Source organism: Papio anubis, chromosome 1 (genome assembly GCF_008728515.1).
Source record: "Papio anubis isolate 15944 chromosome 1, Panubis1.0, whole genome shotgun sequence".
In the NCBI taxonomy this organism is placed as follows: Eukaryota; Metazoa; Chordata; class Mammalia; order Primates; family Cercopithecidae; genus Papio; species Papio anubis.
The window spans coordinates 201,134,844-201,149,167 of NC_044976.1; the positions used below are offsets into that span (position 1 = coordinate 201,134,844).

Consider the following 14,324-nt stretch of genomic DNA (forward strand, 5'->3'; position numbering starts at 1 on the left):
AATCATTGGGGTACAGGGCAGCCAAGTGACCTGCCCAAGCCTATGAGTCATTTTTGTTTTTGTTTTTTTTTGTTTTTTGAGACAAGAGTCTTGCTCTGTCACCCAGGCTGGAGTGCAGTGGTACGGGCTTGGCTCACTGCAACCTCTGTCTCCCAGGTTCCAGTGATTCTCCTGCCTCAGCCTCCTGAGTAGCTGGAATTACAGGCATTCACCGCCACACCAGGCTAATTTTTGTATTTTTAGTAGAGATGGGGCCTTGCCATGTTGCCCATGCTGGTCTTGAACTTCTGACCTCAAGTGATCCACCCACCTCAGCCTCCCAAAGTGCTGGGATTACAGGCATGAGCCACTGCTCCAGGACAAAAACTAAGTATCATGTTTTCTTAAACTGCATGTTTAAGATTTCATATTTAAAAATGAATATTGTCTGACCAATGTGTATTTTAATTTATTCTCTGATATACTGTAAACTAGGATTGTTTTAGGAATTATAAGGACCTCAGGAAACTTCTGTGTAGTATAAACTGGAAACAATTCATATCCACCACAGAAAATCACTAACAGTGCCGGGTGTTAACAATACATAGGGGGGAATGAGTGATGGAGGGAATGAGTGATATGGACAATTGGTGAAGCCCTGTTAACTGGGCAATCAGGAGAAGGGAGCTGATGGGGAAGTGATTGGAAGCTGAAGGCTGGGAAGGATTTGGATAGATGAAGGGAGAGCATAGAGGGAGGGCTGGCAGGATTCTTGCCGATCCAGCTGGTTAATATTGGCTTGTCCCAATTTTCCTTCTAAGCTAGGTCAACATAAATTTCCAGGCATCCTATTTAGACTGTATATAGAGACCCATTGACATCTGGGTCTGTTCTAAGCTGCTGTCTTTCATTTCCCTCCAATCAGAGCTTGCTGGGTTGGATAAGGTGGAGATAGGGGTCATAGATTACCAGGGCAGGCAGGTCTGTGCTTCAGAGAGGAAGTAAGGCATGAGCACTTCCCTTTAGAATTGATCTGTTGCAGGACAAGAGGCCTTGAGGAGCAGAGAAAGCTGCGCCAGGCTCCCTTTCCCTGCTCGGTCGTTCGTTCCTGGGCTAGATGGGTGGAATGAGGCATCTCTGGGTTTTGCAGATCACAGAGGGTACAGCTTGTTTCCTAACTGGCTCTCAAAACCTGCCTGCACTTTGTGCTTTTTCTTCACCTTGCCATACGTTGCTTCCTGCCCTCTTGAACCTCCTGCCAGAGCGGATTGCACTTAGGTGCTAGGAAGGAGTATTTATCTCCAAGATCTGAATACATCCTAATCCTTATTGAACTGCAAGGTGTGATGGCAAGACTTGGATATGTAAGTGAGAATTGATTTTGGTCACAGGGGATGTCATAAATTTCCTCAAAAAATAAAAGTAAAAAAAGAGGACAAAAGAGTGAGAATAAATGGCCTTTCGTTATGGGAAACTGGGAGTTTTTCCTACAGATTTCATTCCTGCCTTATATGGGTTTCCTGGAATTCTTCTAGCAGATTCCAGCAGTGCCCTCCAGATCTGACCTCTGTCCCCTCAGGGTTAGGATTCATAGTATGTGACAGTCTTTGCTATTCGGGTCACCTTCTGGGAAGGCCAATGGCCAGGGGATGGTTTGCATGAGCCCTCAGCAGGGTACAGAAGCCAGGTGATCCCTGTATCTCATTCCCACGTTTGGTAAACACCTCTCTTATGTTTGCCCTCCTGGGCTTGTTGCTCCTGGTCCCCAGCTCATCACAGCTTCCCAGGGCCCCAGTAGAAACAAGCGTTTACATTGGGTAACCTCACTGTGCTGCAGCTGGAACCTGGCTTTCAGGACTTCAGGACCTTTGGTTGAGTGGTTTTAGAAAAGGTTACTCAGGGGCTGGGCGTGGTGGCGGTGGCTCACAACTGTAATCCCAGCACTTTGGGAGGCCTAGGCAGGTGGACCACCTGAGATCAGGAGTTCAAGACCAGCCTGGCCAATATGGTGAAACCCCCTCTCTACTAAAAATACAAAAAGTAGCTGGGCGTGGTGGCGGGCACCCGCAATTCCAGCTACTTGGGAGGCTGAGGCAGGAGAATCACTTGAACCTGGGAGCAGTGAGCCGAGATCATGCCACTGCACTCCAGCCTGGGCAACAAGAGTGAGACTGTCTCAAAAAGAAAAAAAACAAAAAGAAAAAAGAGAAAAAGAAAAGGCTACTCAGACTGAAGTGCCCTCAGGCCTTTGAAAAGAAATGAAATTTCAAACAAATAATTTTCTACTTAGCCTTTTTCTTTTAACTCCAGAAGGGTTATCTGGATGACTGGTACTTACATAAAAAAATAGTTAAAAAGTCTTTTTAAACTACAGACAATATAGGTTTCACCTGGACTCATTTTTCAAGCTACGAAATTGTTGGATTGTTTTCCTTTGGTAATTGAAGCCCGAATTCAATGTTTTCTCTAACGTACTTTCAGATGCTTTGCCCTCTGGAGAACGTTTTGCCCGCTTTGCAGGGGTTATGAGCGAGTGTCCCTGAGGGTCTCTCTCTACCCCCTCCCAACACCCGGCCGCCCTGTTCCGACTGCTCCCCCTGCCGGTCGGGTCCGGACACTGCAGGGAGCCTCATGTCCTCGGATGATGAAGGATTCCTTCTGTACGTCTCATCGTGTCCTTTTCTACTGGCTTCAACTCGCGTGTCCTCTGTCTTGAAGAAAGAAAGAAAAAAATGAAATGTTTCTTTTGCCTTCCTGTCATTTTACGCTGTCGCCCTAACTGATATACTTGGAGGCAAAGGGAATTGAAAGGGCGTGTACTTTGGAACCAGACAAGCCTCAGTTAAAGTCCGGGCTTTGGGAAACCATGATCCGGGAGTTCTGGGGCAAAGTAAGGGTTTCTGAGCTTTAGTTGTATTATTTGTAAAATGGGAATAGTACCGATCTCCTAGAGTTATAGTGTTAAATGCCTCCCTTCCTTTCTTTACTCTGACTTCCTCCACCACCACCTCATGGTCCCTGATTCCTTTCCTCCCTTCCCTGCAAGCTTCCGAATTCTGTGTGCCCCGGGCAGCATTGGCCCTTCTGGGGCTCCCTGCAGTTGGCAAGAGCAAGTCACTGTGTGAGCAAGTCTTGGGCTCTGTTATCTTCAGATGCTCAAGTCAGGAAATAGAGGGCTGGAGGTCATTGTGCTCATTTCCCCAGAGATTATCAGTGCCAACTCCACCCCTTTTAGGAGCTGACATGTGCCATGATCGTAGCTCAGTGGGATCTTTAATGCCTACTGATCTCGGCTTAACAGGACAAAGATTCCAAGACCGCGTCTGTTCTGGGAAGCAAAGCAGGATGTGTGGGCCTGGAGTGAAGCTTTGTTCCACTTCTCGCCATAGGCCATGGTATGAGTACAGCTGTGTCCAGTGCTGCCTGGTTTTACTTTCATGCCTGATTTGCAATGTGGCAGGGTCCTGAGATGAGGGAGCTCTGTGTGGGCCAGTAGAGTCATGAGACTTTGGCCTGGTCACTTGGCTACTTGCAGGGGATTCTGGAAAGGCAAGTTCTCTGAATCTCAGTTGCCTTCAATATAAAAGGAAAGCTATAGTTTCTGGCCTGATTGATTCACATGATTTTGGGAGGGAGTGAATGAAATTAATGTAAATTAAAAACACATTATGAGTAGCAAAATGCTATGCAATCTAAAAATGACATTTTAATAACTCTTATCATATGTGCCAGACATTGTTCTAAGCTGTCTACAAATAGTAACTCATTTAGTTGAAAGCTCACAACCACCTTATGAGAGAGCTGTTAATATCACCACTTTACTGATGGGGAAACTGAGGCACAGAGCAGTTAAGTAACTTTGTGGAAGGTCACACAACCAGCAAGTGGTATAGTCAGGGTTTGAACCAGGCAATGAGGAGTCAGCATTTGTTATTGTTCCTATTCCTATAGCCTAGCTGGGACGGGAATACAGCGCTGGTTTGGAGAACACATCAAGCAGGCCTCCTGTCATTCACTGAGTGAGATGAGATGATGGCCATACATTGCGGCACAGCCAGCTATCCATGGTCTGCAGCAACAGATCAGTCTTGCAGGGACGTGGATAGCCCTGCTAGTGAACATTCACATGTTGTTCAATGAATAGCTGGAGTAAATGGTTGGATCTCATTTAGAGGCATGCTCTGGCATCCCACTTTCACATCATTTGCTTTCCAGGCCCACTCCAGGATGAGAGTACTGATGTGCCATAAAAGACCAACAGGCAAGATGTTGGAGGGTTCAGGAGCTGCCAAGGTTGTGTTCATGCTGACCTATGGGCATAGCGTACAACAGTGCCAGTTGCCCTGCTAAACCAAGGAGCTGAGATGCTGTGTTGATTTCTACATGTTCCAGGCAAACACTTCCTGAGATTGTCAGGATTTTCATAATGGATTGGCCCCAGGACCACTGAGCCAGCATCTATCTTTGACAGGTGTACCGAGAGATGACCTTTAAACCTAGGGATGTGCTCCAGATGCAGTTCCAGCTGGGCCAGTAAGAACTGCACGTTTATAGTGCTGTTTTCTCTTTCCTTCCCAGGCAGCCGGGATTGCTTACCACCTGCAGCGTGCTTTCGGAGGCGGCGGCTGGCACGGAGGCCGGGCTACATGAGAAGCTCGACAGGGCCTGGGATCGGGTTCCTTTCCCCAGCAGTGGGCACACTGTTCCGGGTCCCAGGAGGGGTGCCTGGCGAGGAGTCCCACCACTCGGAGTCCAGGACCAGAGAGTGTGGCCTCGATCTGAGAGGCCTCTTGGTCGGGAGCCCTGTTTCCAAGAGCGCAGCAGCCCCTGCTATGACCTCTGTGAGAGGAACCTCAGCACACTTTGGGATTCAGCTCAGAGGTGGCACCAGATTGCCTGACAGGCTTAGCAGGCTGTGTGGCCCTGGGAATGCTGGGTGGCAGCAAGAGTTTGCAGCCATGGACAGTTCTGAGACCTTGGACGCCAGCTGGGAGGCAGCCTGCAGTGATGGAGCAAGGCGTGTCCAGGCAGCAGGCTCTGTGCCATCAGCAGAGTTGAGTAGCAATAGCTGCAACCCTGGCTGTGGCCCTGAGGACCCCCCAGCCCCTCCTGGCTCTCACAGTGCCTTTGCCTCAAGCTTTAGCTTTATTCGGCTCTCACTTGGCTCTGCCGGGGAACGTGGAGAAGCAGAAGGCTGCCCACCATCCAGAGAGGCTGAGTCCCCTTGCCAGAGCCCCCAGGAGATGGGAGCCAAAGCTGCCAGCTTGGATGGGCCTCATAAGGACCCTCGATGTCTCTCTCGGCCCTTCAGTCTCTTGGCTACACAGGTCTCAGAAGACTTGGCCCAGGCCTCCGGGAACAGCTCCAGGCCAGATTGTGAGATGCATTCTTTACCGGACATGGACTCTGGCTCCTCCAGTTCTCTGGATCCCTCATTGACTGGCTGTGGTGGTGATGGGAGCAGCAGATCGGGGGATGCCCACTCTTGGGACACCCTGCTCAGGAAATGGGAGCCAGTGCTGCGGGACTGCCTGCTGAGAAACCAGAGGCAGGTGGAGGTCAGTGTCTCCTCCACCTCTGCAGCCCGAGATTGTTGTGAGCTCAGATTAGCACTGGGAAGATGGCAGAAAATGAGGGGTTCTGGGCTCAACTGCTATCCTCCTAAAAGCTGCAGCAGCTCCTTTTGGAGCTGGCTGAACAAGGATGTTGCTACACTTCTGTCTCTTTGAATTGGACACAGATCTGCCCTCCCCTTTGTCTTCTCTGTCACATAGGTACTCAGATTTGCTCTCCAATGGGCTGCAGGCTCCTCCACAGGCCCTGGCCTAGGTGAGACGTGGTTAACTCAGCTCAGCTCTGCTTTGAGACAGGAAACTGGGGACAGGGGAGATTGAGCTGGGTGATGTTTAGAAGGGGTTGAGAGAGACAAAAATGGGGATGCCCTGTATCAGGGCGATCCTGCTCTTCATCCACTTCACTCATTCCTTTCCATCCTGCTGCAGTGACTGCTGCCTTCCATAGGGTCAGGAGACTTCGCTTCTGGTCATTGAACCTGTCCGGCTCTCAGTGTCTGTATTTAGAGATAACACCAACTCATAGGATTGTTCTAAGGCTCAAATGAGAATGTAGCTGCTTTGGAAATAAGGACAAACTGGAGACATCTAAGGTCCAGCCTTATGATGTTGCTGTCCATCCAGTTATCTGAGAGGTGGGTATAGCCAGAAGTAGGCAGGGTTCCTCTACCCACAAAAATTCCCAGAGAAGCCCAGGTAGAGATGCTGTGTGGCTGATCTATTGCCAGACTGTGTTTTAATCCTGGTGTGTGTACATATGTGTGTTTGTGTGTGTGTGTGTGTGTGTGTGCATAGAGGTGTGCATGTGTGTGCTTGTGTGTATGTGTTTGCATGTGCATGTTTGTGCTGTGTGTGCATGTGTATGTGTGTGTGCATGTTTGTGCTATGTGTGTATGTGCGTGTGTTTGTGCATGCGTGTGTGAGTGTATTTGTGGGTGTGTGCACTCGTGTTTGTGTGTGCATATAGGTGTGCATGTGTGTGCATGTTTGTGCTGTGTGTGCATGTTTGTGCTGTGTGTGCATGTGTGTGTGTGTGTATGCATGTGTGTGTGAGTATATGTATTTGTGGGTGTGTGTGCACTCAGGTGTTTGTGCGTGTGTGTGGGGATGTGTTCATGTGAGTAGGGAGGTGGAGCACCCACTCATCAGGCATTTGGGAGGAGAATCTGCAGAAGCTCATGCTCATTCCCCGAAAGAGCATCTACCTTCCGTTCTTTATCTGTAGTCTGATGTTCCTAGCCCTGTCCTTGTTTGCCCTTTTTCAGCCCTCAGGGACCTCAGCCCAGCCTTCTGATTTATTATGCAGAGAGGGATTGAGGCCAGAGCAGAGATGCAGGCTTGTATTCTGGGTGATGTGTGGAGTCTTCCAGTTAGTCATTGCCTAAACCAATGCCCTTGTCTTTCCCCTAAACCTGTTCTGAAGGGCCTCCAATGTTAGTTGATTCGAATGCATAGAATCTATCCAGTTTCTTAGGCCAGAAATCACAACCATCTTCCACACCTCCCTCTCCCTCGTTCCACATCTGGCCGGCCTCCAAGCCCTCTCAGTCCTACTGCTCATCTGTCTCTCACCACCATGGCCGCTGCCCTGACTCAGATCCTTGTTATCTTTCACCTGGGTTTTGCAAGAGGGTCTACCTTCCTGCGGTGTTTCTCTTCTCCAGTTAATTAAACTAAATGTGATCGTATGTGCAAAGTGCTTCAGACAGGACCTGGCACCTAGCAAGTACCCAGAAATTGCCCATTGTCATCATTAGAGAAATAGCTCCTATTTAGAGAGTTTGAGTCAAAAGCTAATGAAGCTCTCCCTTCTGCCCATAGCTCAAATTAAATTCCTATCCTCTCTCAAATGGTAGAATCTGGATACACTTTTTCTGCAGTGTAAGTATTGTTGTCTATGGCAATCCCACACCTGGGCAGGGAAAAACATGGCACTATCTTCAGTTACACTCGTGTACTGCATAATGACATTTTGGTCAATGATGTGACAGTGGTCCTATGAGATTATCATACAGTGTTTTTGTTGCACCCTTTCTACGTTCAGATATGTTTAGATACACCAATACCTTACCATTGTGTTACACTTGCCTGCAGTATTCAGTACAGTCACAGGCTGCACAGGTTTGTAGCCCAGGAGCAATAGACTCTTCCCTCTAGCCTAGGTGTGAAATGGGCTACACTATCCAGATTTGTGTAAGCACAATCTACGATGTTCACCCAGTGATGAAGTCACCTAATAATGCTTTTCTCAGAATGCATCCCTGTCATTAAGTAACACAAGGCCGTACTTGAGTATCTGTTGTGTGGGAGAGGAATTAACTGAGTAGTGGGAATGACGAAAATAACGCAGCCCAGGGCACAGGACTTACAGGAAGGCAGAGTTTGCCTCAATAGGAGGAAGAACCTCTTGACAGTGGGAACTGTCTTGATGGGGCGGGCTGCTCAGGGACTTGTTTTCCCATGGTGCTTACGCAGAGGCCCCAGACTACTCACTGGGGTTGTGGCTGAGGCCCTCGGGACGGGGCGGAAGGTCGGGTGAAGGATCTCCAAAGAGATCCTTTGAAAGAGTAGGATTTCTAGTGTTTGGGGGCCTTTTTGATATTATATTGTAATTCCTTAACCTCCTCTCCCTTCTACTTAAGTAAAAATGGGAATCTCAGGAATTTAAGTTTCAGCTTCTTCTAAAAGATGCTTGATCCTCAGTATTCATGGATTCTATTTGTGTGAATTCGTCTACTTGCTAAAATTTGTTGTTAACTCCAAAATCAATACTCACGGCACCTTTATGGTCATTTTTCATTTTTATTTTATTTTTTTAAGAGATGGGGTCTCTGTCATCCAGGCTGGGGTGCAGTGGTGTCATCATAACTCTCTGTAACCTTGAACTCCTGGGCTCAGGCGATTTTCTTGCCTCAGCCACCCTAGTGGCTGGGACTACAGGCGTGTGCCACCATGTCTGGCTATTTTTTTTTTTTTTTGGGTAGAGATGAGGGTCTCACCATGTTGCCCAGACTGGTCTTGAACTCCTGGCCTCAAACGATCCTCCTGCCTCAGCCTCCAAGGTACTGGGATCAGAGTCATGAGCCACCATGCCTGCTGGTAATTTTGAACCTGCACAGAGTGGCAAAAAATTTGGGTCACCTGATGTACACGCTTTCTACTTATGTCAAACAAGGTCAGACCAGATGACATTCTACCTTCTCTCTCATACTGCAAACTAGTACCCTTTTTGTGGTCTATTTAATGCCATCTTTTTAAACATTTTTGTGCTCTTTATTGGTGAGTTCACCATTGCAAATGCCCCCCAAGCATAGTACTAATGCCATCTAATGCTCCTAAGCACGAGAAGGCTGTGATGGGCCTGATGGAGAATATATGGGTACTCCAGAAACTTCATTCAGGCGTGAGTTAGAGTGCTGTTGGCCAGAGTACAATGTTTATGGATCAATAATACATATTAAATAAGTGGTTTTTAAACAGAAACACACATAGAACAAGGTTACGTGTTGATTGATTGAGGAAAGTATTGTGACCAGGGGCTCACGGGAACCTACCCTGTATTTTCTTCTAGGAGCAATGCTTCATTATTCCCTAATTCAGTATTTACAGAAACTTTACAGAACGTAACTACAGTACTGTGAATAAGGAGAATCAACTGTGTATATTTTATGCTGTTTAGAAATCGCTGCTTAGCGAGATTTCCAGAGGTTGTGTGGGACTGAGAGGATAGTAATAAAGGCAGTTGGTGATCAGGCATGCAGAGGAGGGGAAGTGGAGTGGGCCCTGCAAGGTAGGCTCCACCTAAGGCTGTGGAAACTGGTGAAAAAGGAAGGACTGTGCCTGCAGGGCATTATAGGACATTCCACAGGCAGGGTTGTGGTACCGTGCAAGACATGGCCACTGGGGCTGTGCTTCCAGCAAAGATGGGTATTCAGACATATCCCAGGGCAGTCCATTCAAGGCCTTATAGAGATCACTGGACAAGGTGGGCATTGTGGGGTGGGCTTTGGCTGTAAATGAATTTTTTTCTCTGTCCCTGTTTCCTGCATTTCTTCAGCTTCTGTTCAAATAAATGTTTAACGATACCATCATTTGGGTGTGGTGATGGTAATGCTATAGCTTTATGTGGCCTTCAAACATTCACAGAGCCTTTCTTCTCTTCCTGATACACGGGGCTAAGTTACTGGCAAATTTTGCAGTTGTAACATAGAGCAATTCAAGGACAAAGGGGTTAATATGATTATTCATTCATTCTTTCATTCATTCAGAAAGCATTTATCAATGACAACTAGTACAATGCCTTATACTAGGCTTTGGAGATTGTGTTAGTTAGGATAGGCTGGTAACAGACACTACATTACAGGCTCAACACAACAAAATTGTGTTTCTTGCGTATGCTTCGTGTTCCACAGAGGTTTTAGGGGGGCTCTGCTCCATAGAGTCACTCAAGAACCCAGCCTGCACCATCTGAACATGTGACCCCCTTAGTCACAGACATGAGGAAGAGAATGTCAGGGAGTCCTACAAGAGCGATCAAATGCTTCAGCATAGAGGTAACCCCATCACTGCCACTCATACCCTGTTCAGCAGAACAAGGAGAGAGGCACTTGTACTCTTTCCATGTGCCCAAAGCAGTGGAAAAATCAAGTAAGGGTAAGTACTAGCGTCTTATACATGGATGCAAAATAGTTCTTGCCCTCCAGATGCTCAAGGTTGAATGATAATGCACAGATAAAACCAAACAAAGCAAAATGATGGCTATAGCCTGGTGTAATAAGTACTCCATTCTTCCAGTGGCTCAGAAAACAAAAAACAAAACAAACATTGGCATCATCCTGGTGCGTTTTCGTCAGACCCCACCTGTGAGGTATTAGCAAATCCTGTTGGCTCTATATTTAACCAGCGATCTTTTGAATATATCCGGAATCAGATCACATTTCACCATCTTTGCCATTGCCACCATCCTCACTATCATCCAAGCTCCCGTCATCTCCTTCCTGAACGTTACCATGGCCTCTTACCTGGCCTCCCTTCTTTTGCTCTTACTAACAGCAGCCAGAGTGAAACTGTTTAAAATGTAAGTCAGATCATGTGCTCTTCCGCCCCAGACTCTCCAGTGGCCCCCATGAACTTCAGAGTAAAATCATAACTTTTAAATGTCTTCTTGTCTTTTCTTGATACAGTCCTCATTACCTGTGTGACCTCGTTCTCTACAGTTTTCCCTTCCATCAATCTGTCCCAGATCCAGTGGCATTCTTGCTCCCACTTGCTTTTCATTTCACTTTCACTTCTTGCTTTCTTACCAGAAACACTTCTGCCTGAGCCTTTGTACTGGCTCTTCCCTCTGTGGCAATGTTTTTCTCCCAGACAGCCTCATGGTTCACTACCTTACCGCTTTTAAATCTTTGCATAATTGTCACCATCTCAAGGAGATCAGATTTCAAATTGCACCCTCTACCAGCATCCCTGATCCCCATAACATGGTTCTCCCTTTTCCTTTTTCATAGCGTTAGTCACTTGCTGAGGTGCCATAAAACTTACAGTTGACCCTTGGAACAACAGGGATTTGAGCTGCAAGGGTCACTTATATGCAGTTTCTCTTCCACCTCTGCCACCCCTGAGATAGCAAGACCAACCCCTCTTCCTCCTCCTCAGCCTACTCAAGATGAAGATGATGAGGATGAAGACCTTGATGATGACCCACTTCCACTTAATGAATAGGAAGTTTATTTTCTATTTTTTAAGATTTTTTTGTCATCTAGTCAATGTTGAATTTTTTTTTTCTCAATGATTTTTAAATAATATTTTCTTTTTTCCAGTTTACTTTTATTGTAAGAATACAGCATATAATACAAAATGTGTGTTAATCAACTGTTTATGTTTTTGGTAAGGTGTCTGGTCAACAGTCAGCTATTAGTAGTTAAGTTTTGGGGAAGTCAAAAGTTCTACATAGATTTTCAACTGTGTAGGGCAGGGGTTGGGGCCCATAATCCCTGTGTTGTTCAAGGGCTGACTGTATTATGTTTTTGCCTAGAATGTAAGTCTAGAGGGCTAAGCATTTTATGACATATCCTTGGTACACAAACACAATACAAACAGGGCCTGATACCTAAGAGGCACTCAGTAAATATTTGTTGAATGGGTCTGTGAATAGAAGCAAGTACAGGTCACAATGGAGGTATAGAGGAGGGACATTTAACACAGACTAGAGGAGACAGTACTTGTGCTAGGGGTTGAAGAAAATGTAGGTGTGAGCCAGGCAAAGAAGGAGGAAGATGTTTTTCAGGGAGCAAGCCCAAATCCATTCATTGGTAGGCCAAGGATTCATTGTCAGTAAATCTTTGGGTCTCCTGTTGAGAAGAACAATGATTATATTGGTCAGTTCTCATGCTGCTAATAAAGACATACCCAAGTCTGGGTAATTTATAAAGAGAAAGAGGTTTAATGGACTCCCAGTTCCATATGGTTGGGGAGGCCTCACAATCATGGTGGAAGGCAAAGGAGGAGAAAGGCACATCTTACATGGTGGCAGGCAAGAGGGAGCTTGTGCAGGGGAACTCCCTTTTATAAAACCATCAGATCTCATGAGACTTATTCATTATCATGAGAACAGCATGGGAAAGACCCAACTCCATGACTGAATGACCTCCCACAACATGTGGGAATTATGGGAGCTACAGTTCAAGATGAGATTTGGGTGGGGACACAGCCAGACCATATCAGTGATGCTAAGTCAACCCATTGGTAACACTCAGAGAAGTAACTGGATCACTGAGTCTCCATGTGGGTTAAATAAGACTATGCCCTTTTCTGTAATGGAAAATATTTGAACCTTAGAGCTTCTCAGAAGGGTTTTGTGAGAGCTTTGCCATCATTCTTACTCAAGCTTTCAGGATGACCTGCTGAGCTTAAGTTCATGCTCTTTTTCTCTTGGTTTCTCTTCTAGTTTTGGTGTGTTTACCTTCATAAGTTTAATGTGATGTTTAGAACAGAGACCATTTGGTCAGGAAACTTGTGTTCCTTCTCCTTATGCATTTCTTCATGCGGATAAAGGCATAGTGTGATGTTTTTGTTTAAAATAAAATAACATTTTAACTTTTTATGTGGATGTTATGCTCAAATTACATTTATTCTTTACATAAGCTCTTTTTTTGGAGAAACTAATGCATCTGGCATTGAAAAAAATGTGCATTTTTTTAAAGAGAATGAAGAAGTTCATTTTGAAACAGTTTCTAAATGTTCTTAGTTTTCACAAAAATGTTTGCTTGAATTCTATCATAATTCTTTATTTTTTCCCCTTTATACCAACATAGGTAATATCCTTAAGATTAAAACTTCAGAAACTTCAAGAAGATGCAGTTGAGAATGATGATTATGATAAAGGTGAGTTTTAATTTGTTTATTGATTGTTTTCTCATCATGTCCCATTTTCTTTCCACCTTTACTCATATCTACCTTTTAAGTCCCAAATGAATTGTACAATCTGTTCCTCTGATCATCTCCACCAGGGAATAGTTGACTCTTTTACAGCATTATTGTTTTGTGGATTTCAAGGCACTTCATGAACATTAATCCTTTGGGTTATAAATATAACCTTATCAATTGTCCAGAAACACTTAACATACTCACACAATAAAAATTATATTAGTCTGCCCATGGTGTGATATATCTATAATCCACTTGTTCATAAAAAATACTTGTCTGACACCTATTATGTGCTGGGTAATATGGGAGGCAATAGGAAAGTAAGACAGACATGGTATCTGCCCTCGTAATGCCAGTAAACATAAACCTTCGTGGGACTTTCTGACTTCATAATTTCCAGAACCAGAGATCAGAAATGAGGTGAATTTGAGAAATGTCCGACTGTGCCAAAGGGGGTCACATGCGTCAAATTTCCACATACATGGCCTAAAATACCCAAGATAAAAAGGAGAAATTGCAACATCAGACCAGAGATAGAGGGATTGATCTGAGGCCAGAAAAACAAACAAACAAACAAACAAACAAACAAACAAACAAAAAACAATTAAAATGAGGCACCAAAATAGAATTTGGGCTGGAAGCAGATGAGGGCTGACATGGGGGTTGAATGGGCACAGGGTAGACTGAGTCAAAGGAAAGCTTTCAGGTGTGGTTGTCCTGGTAACAATCCTGAAAACTTTAGATGCTCATTGCGAGATCTCACATCCATTTCTGCTGGGTGTGGGAAAGAGAAAGGGCTGAAAATGACATCTAGATTCCCCTAGGCACCTACTAACTTGATAGATACTCCTGGTATTGAGCAAGTTAGGACACCCAGGATTGGTATGGAAATGGAATGTAGGTTTAAGGATTCTTCTGGAAGCTGGTTAGCCTTAAGGCATGGGTCTTCAGCCTTCTTAGCTCATATGACATTCTCATTGTATATGTCATATACTGTTGGAATTAGGGCACTATGGGAATAAGATAAGTGATTTCCAAAAGGAGGTAGAAAATCCTGTTCTAGGAAATGCTGTTGCATGTTCTCACCACCTATCCATTGCAGTTGAGTTTAGAAAGTCATGGGGCACGGGAGGAAGGGGATAGGACTGGAGAGGGGAGGGATTCTTGACATTCTCCCAGTCCTCCTCCTACAGGCCACTTGATTTCATAATAACACTGGGTGGAGGATGAGGTGCCTGAGAGAGGAGGCAAGTTGGAGGCAGGGGAAGGCACCCCTCAAGCCCAGCGTCAGCGGCTTCAGCCTGAGCACAGCTGTAGGCAGGGAGAAAATGAGCTATTTCTGGGCCA

General features: G+C 45.6%; 1 protein-coding gene across 1 annotated transcript; it reads left to right on the forward strand.

Moving 5' to 3' along the window:
- Nucleotides 1–2,139: 2,139 nt before the first annotated feature.
- Nucleotides 2,140–13,551, forward strand: LOC116271637 (disrupted in schizophrenia 1 protein-like). Its single transcript, XM_031659325.1, has 2 exons — nucleotides 2,140–5,537; nucleotides 12,866–13,551. Exons 1-2 carry the CDS (start codon nucleotides 4,482–4,484, stop codon nucleotides 12,944–12,946), a joined length of 1,137 nt encoding a protein of 378 aa, XP_031515185.1. The 5' UTR covers nucleotides 2,140–4,481; the 3' UTR covers nucleotides 12,947–13,551.
- Nucleotides 13,552–14,324: the final 773 nt, after the last annotated feature.

Excerpts from the sequence above, each read along its gene's own strand:
- LOC116271637 (XM_031659325.1), top strand. The coding sequence starts at position 4,482 with ATGTGCTCCAGATGCAGTTCCAGCTGGGCCAGTAAGAACTGCACGTTT. Across the intron at positions 5,538-12,865 it reads GAAACCAGAGGCAGGTGGAG|GTAATATCCTTAAGATTAAA; the intron begins GTCAGTGTCTCC and ends ATACCAACATAG.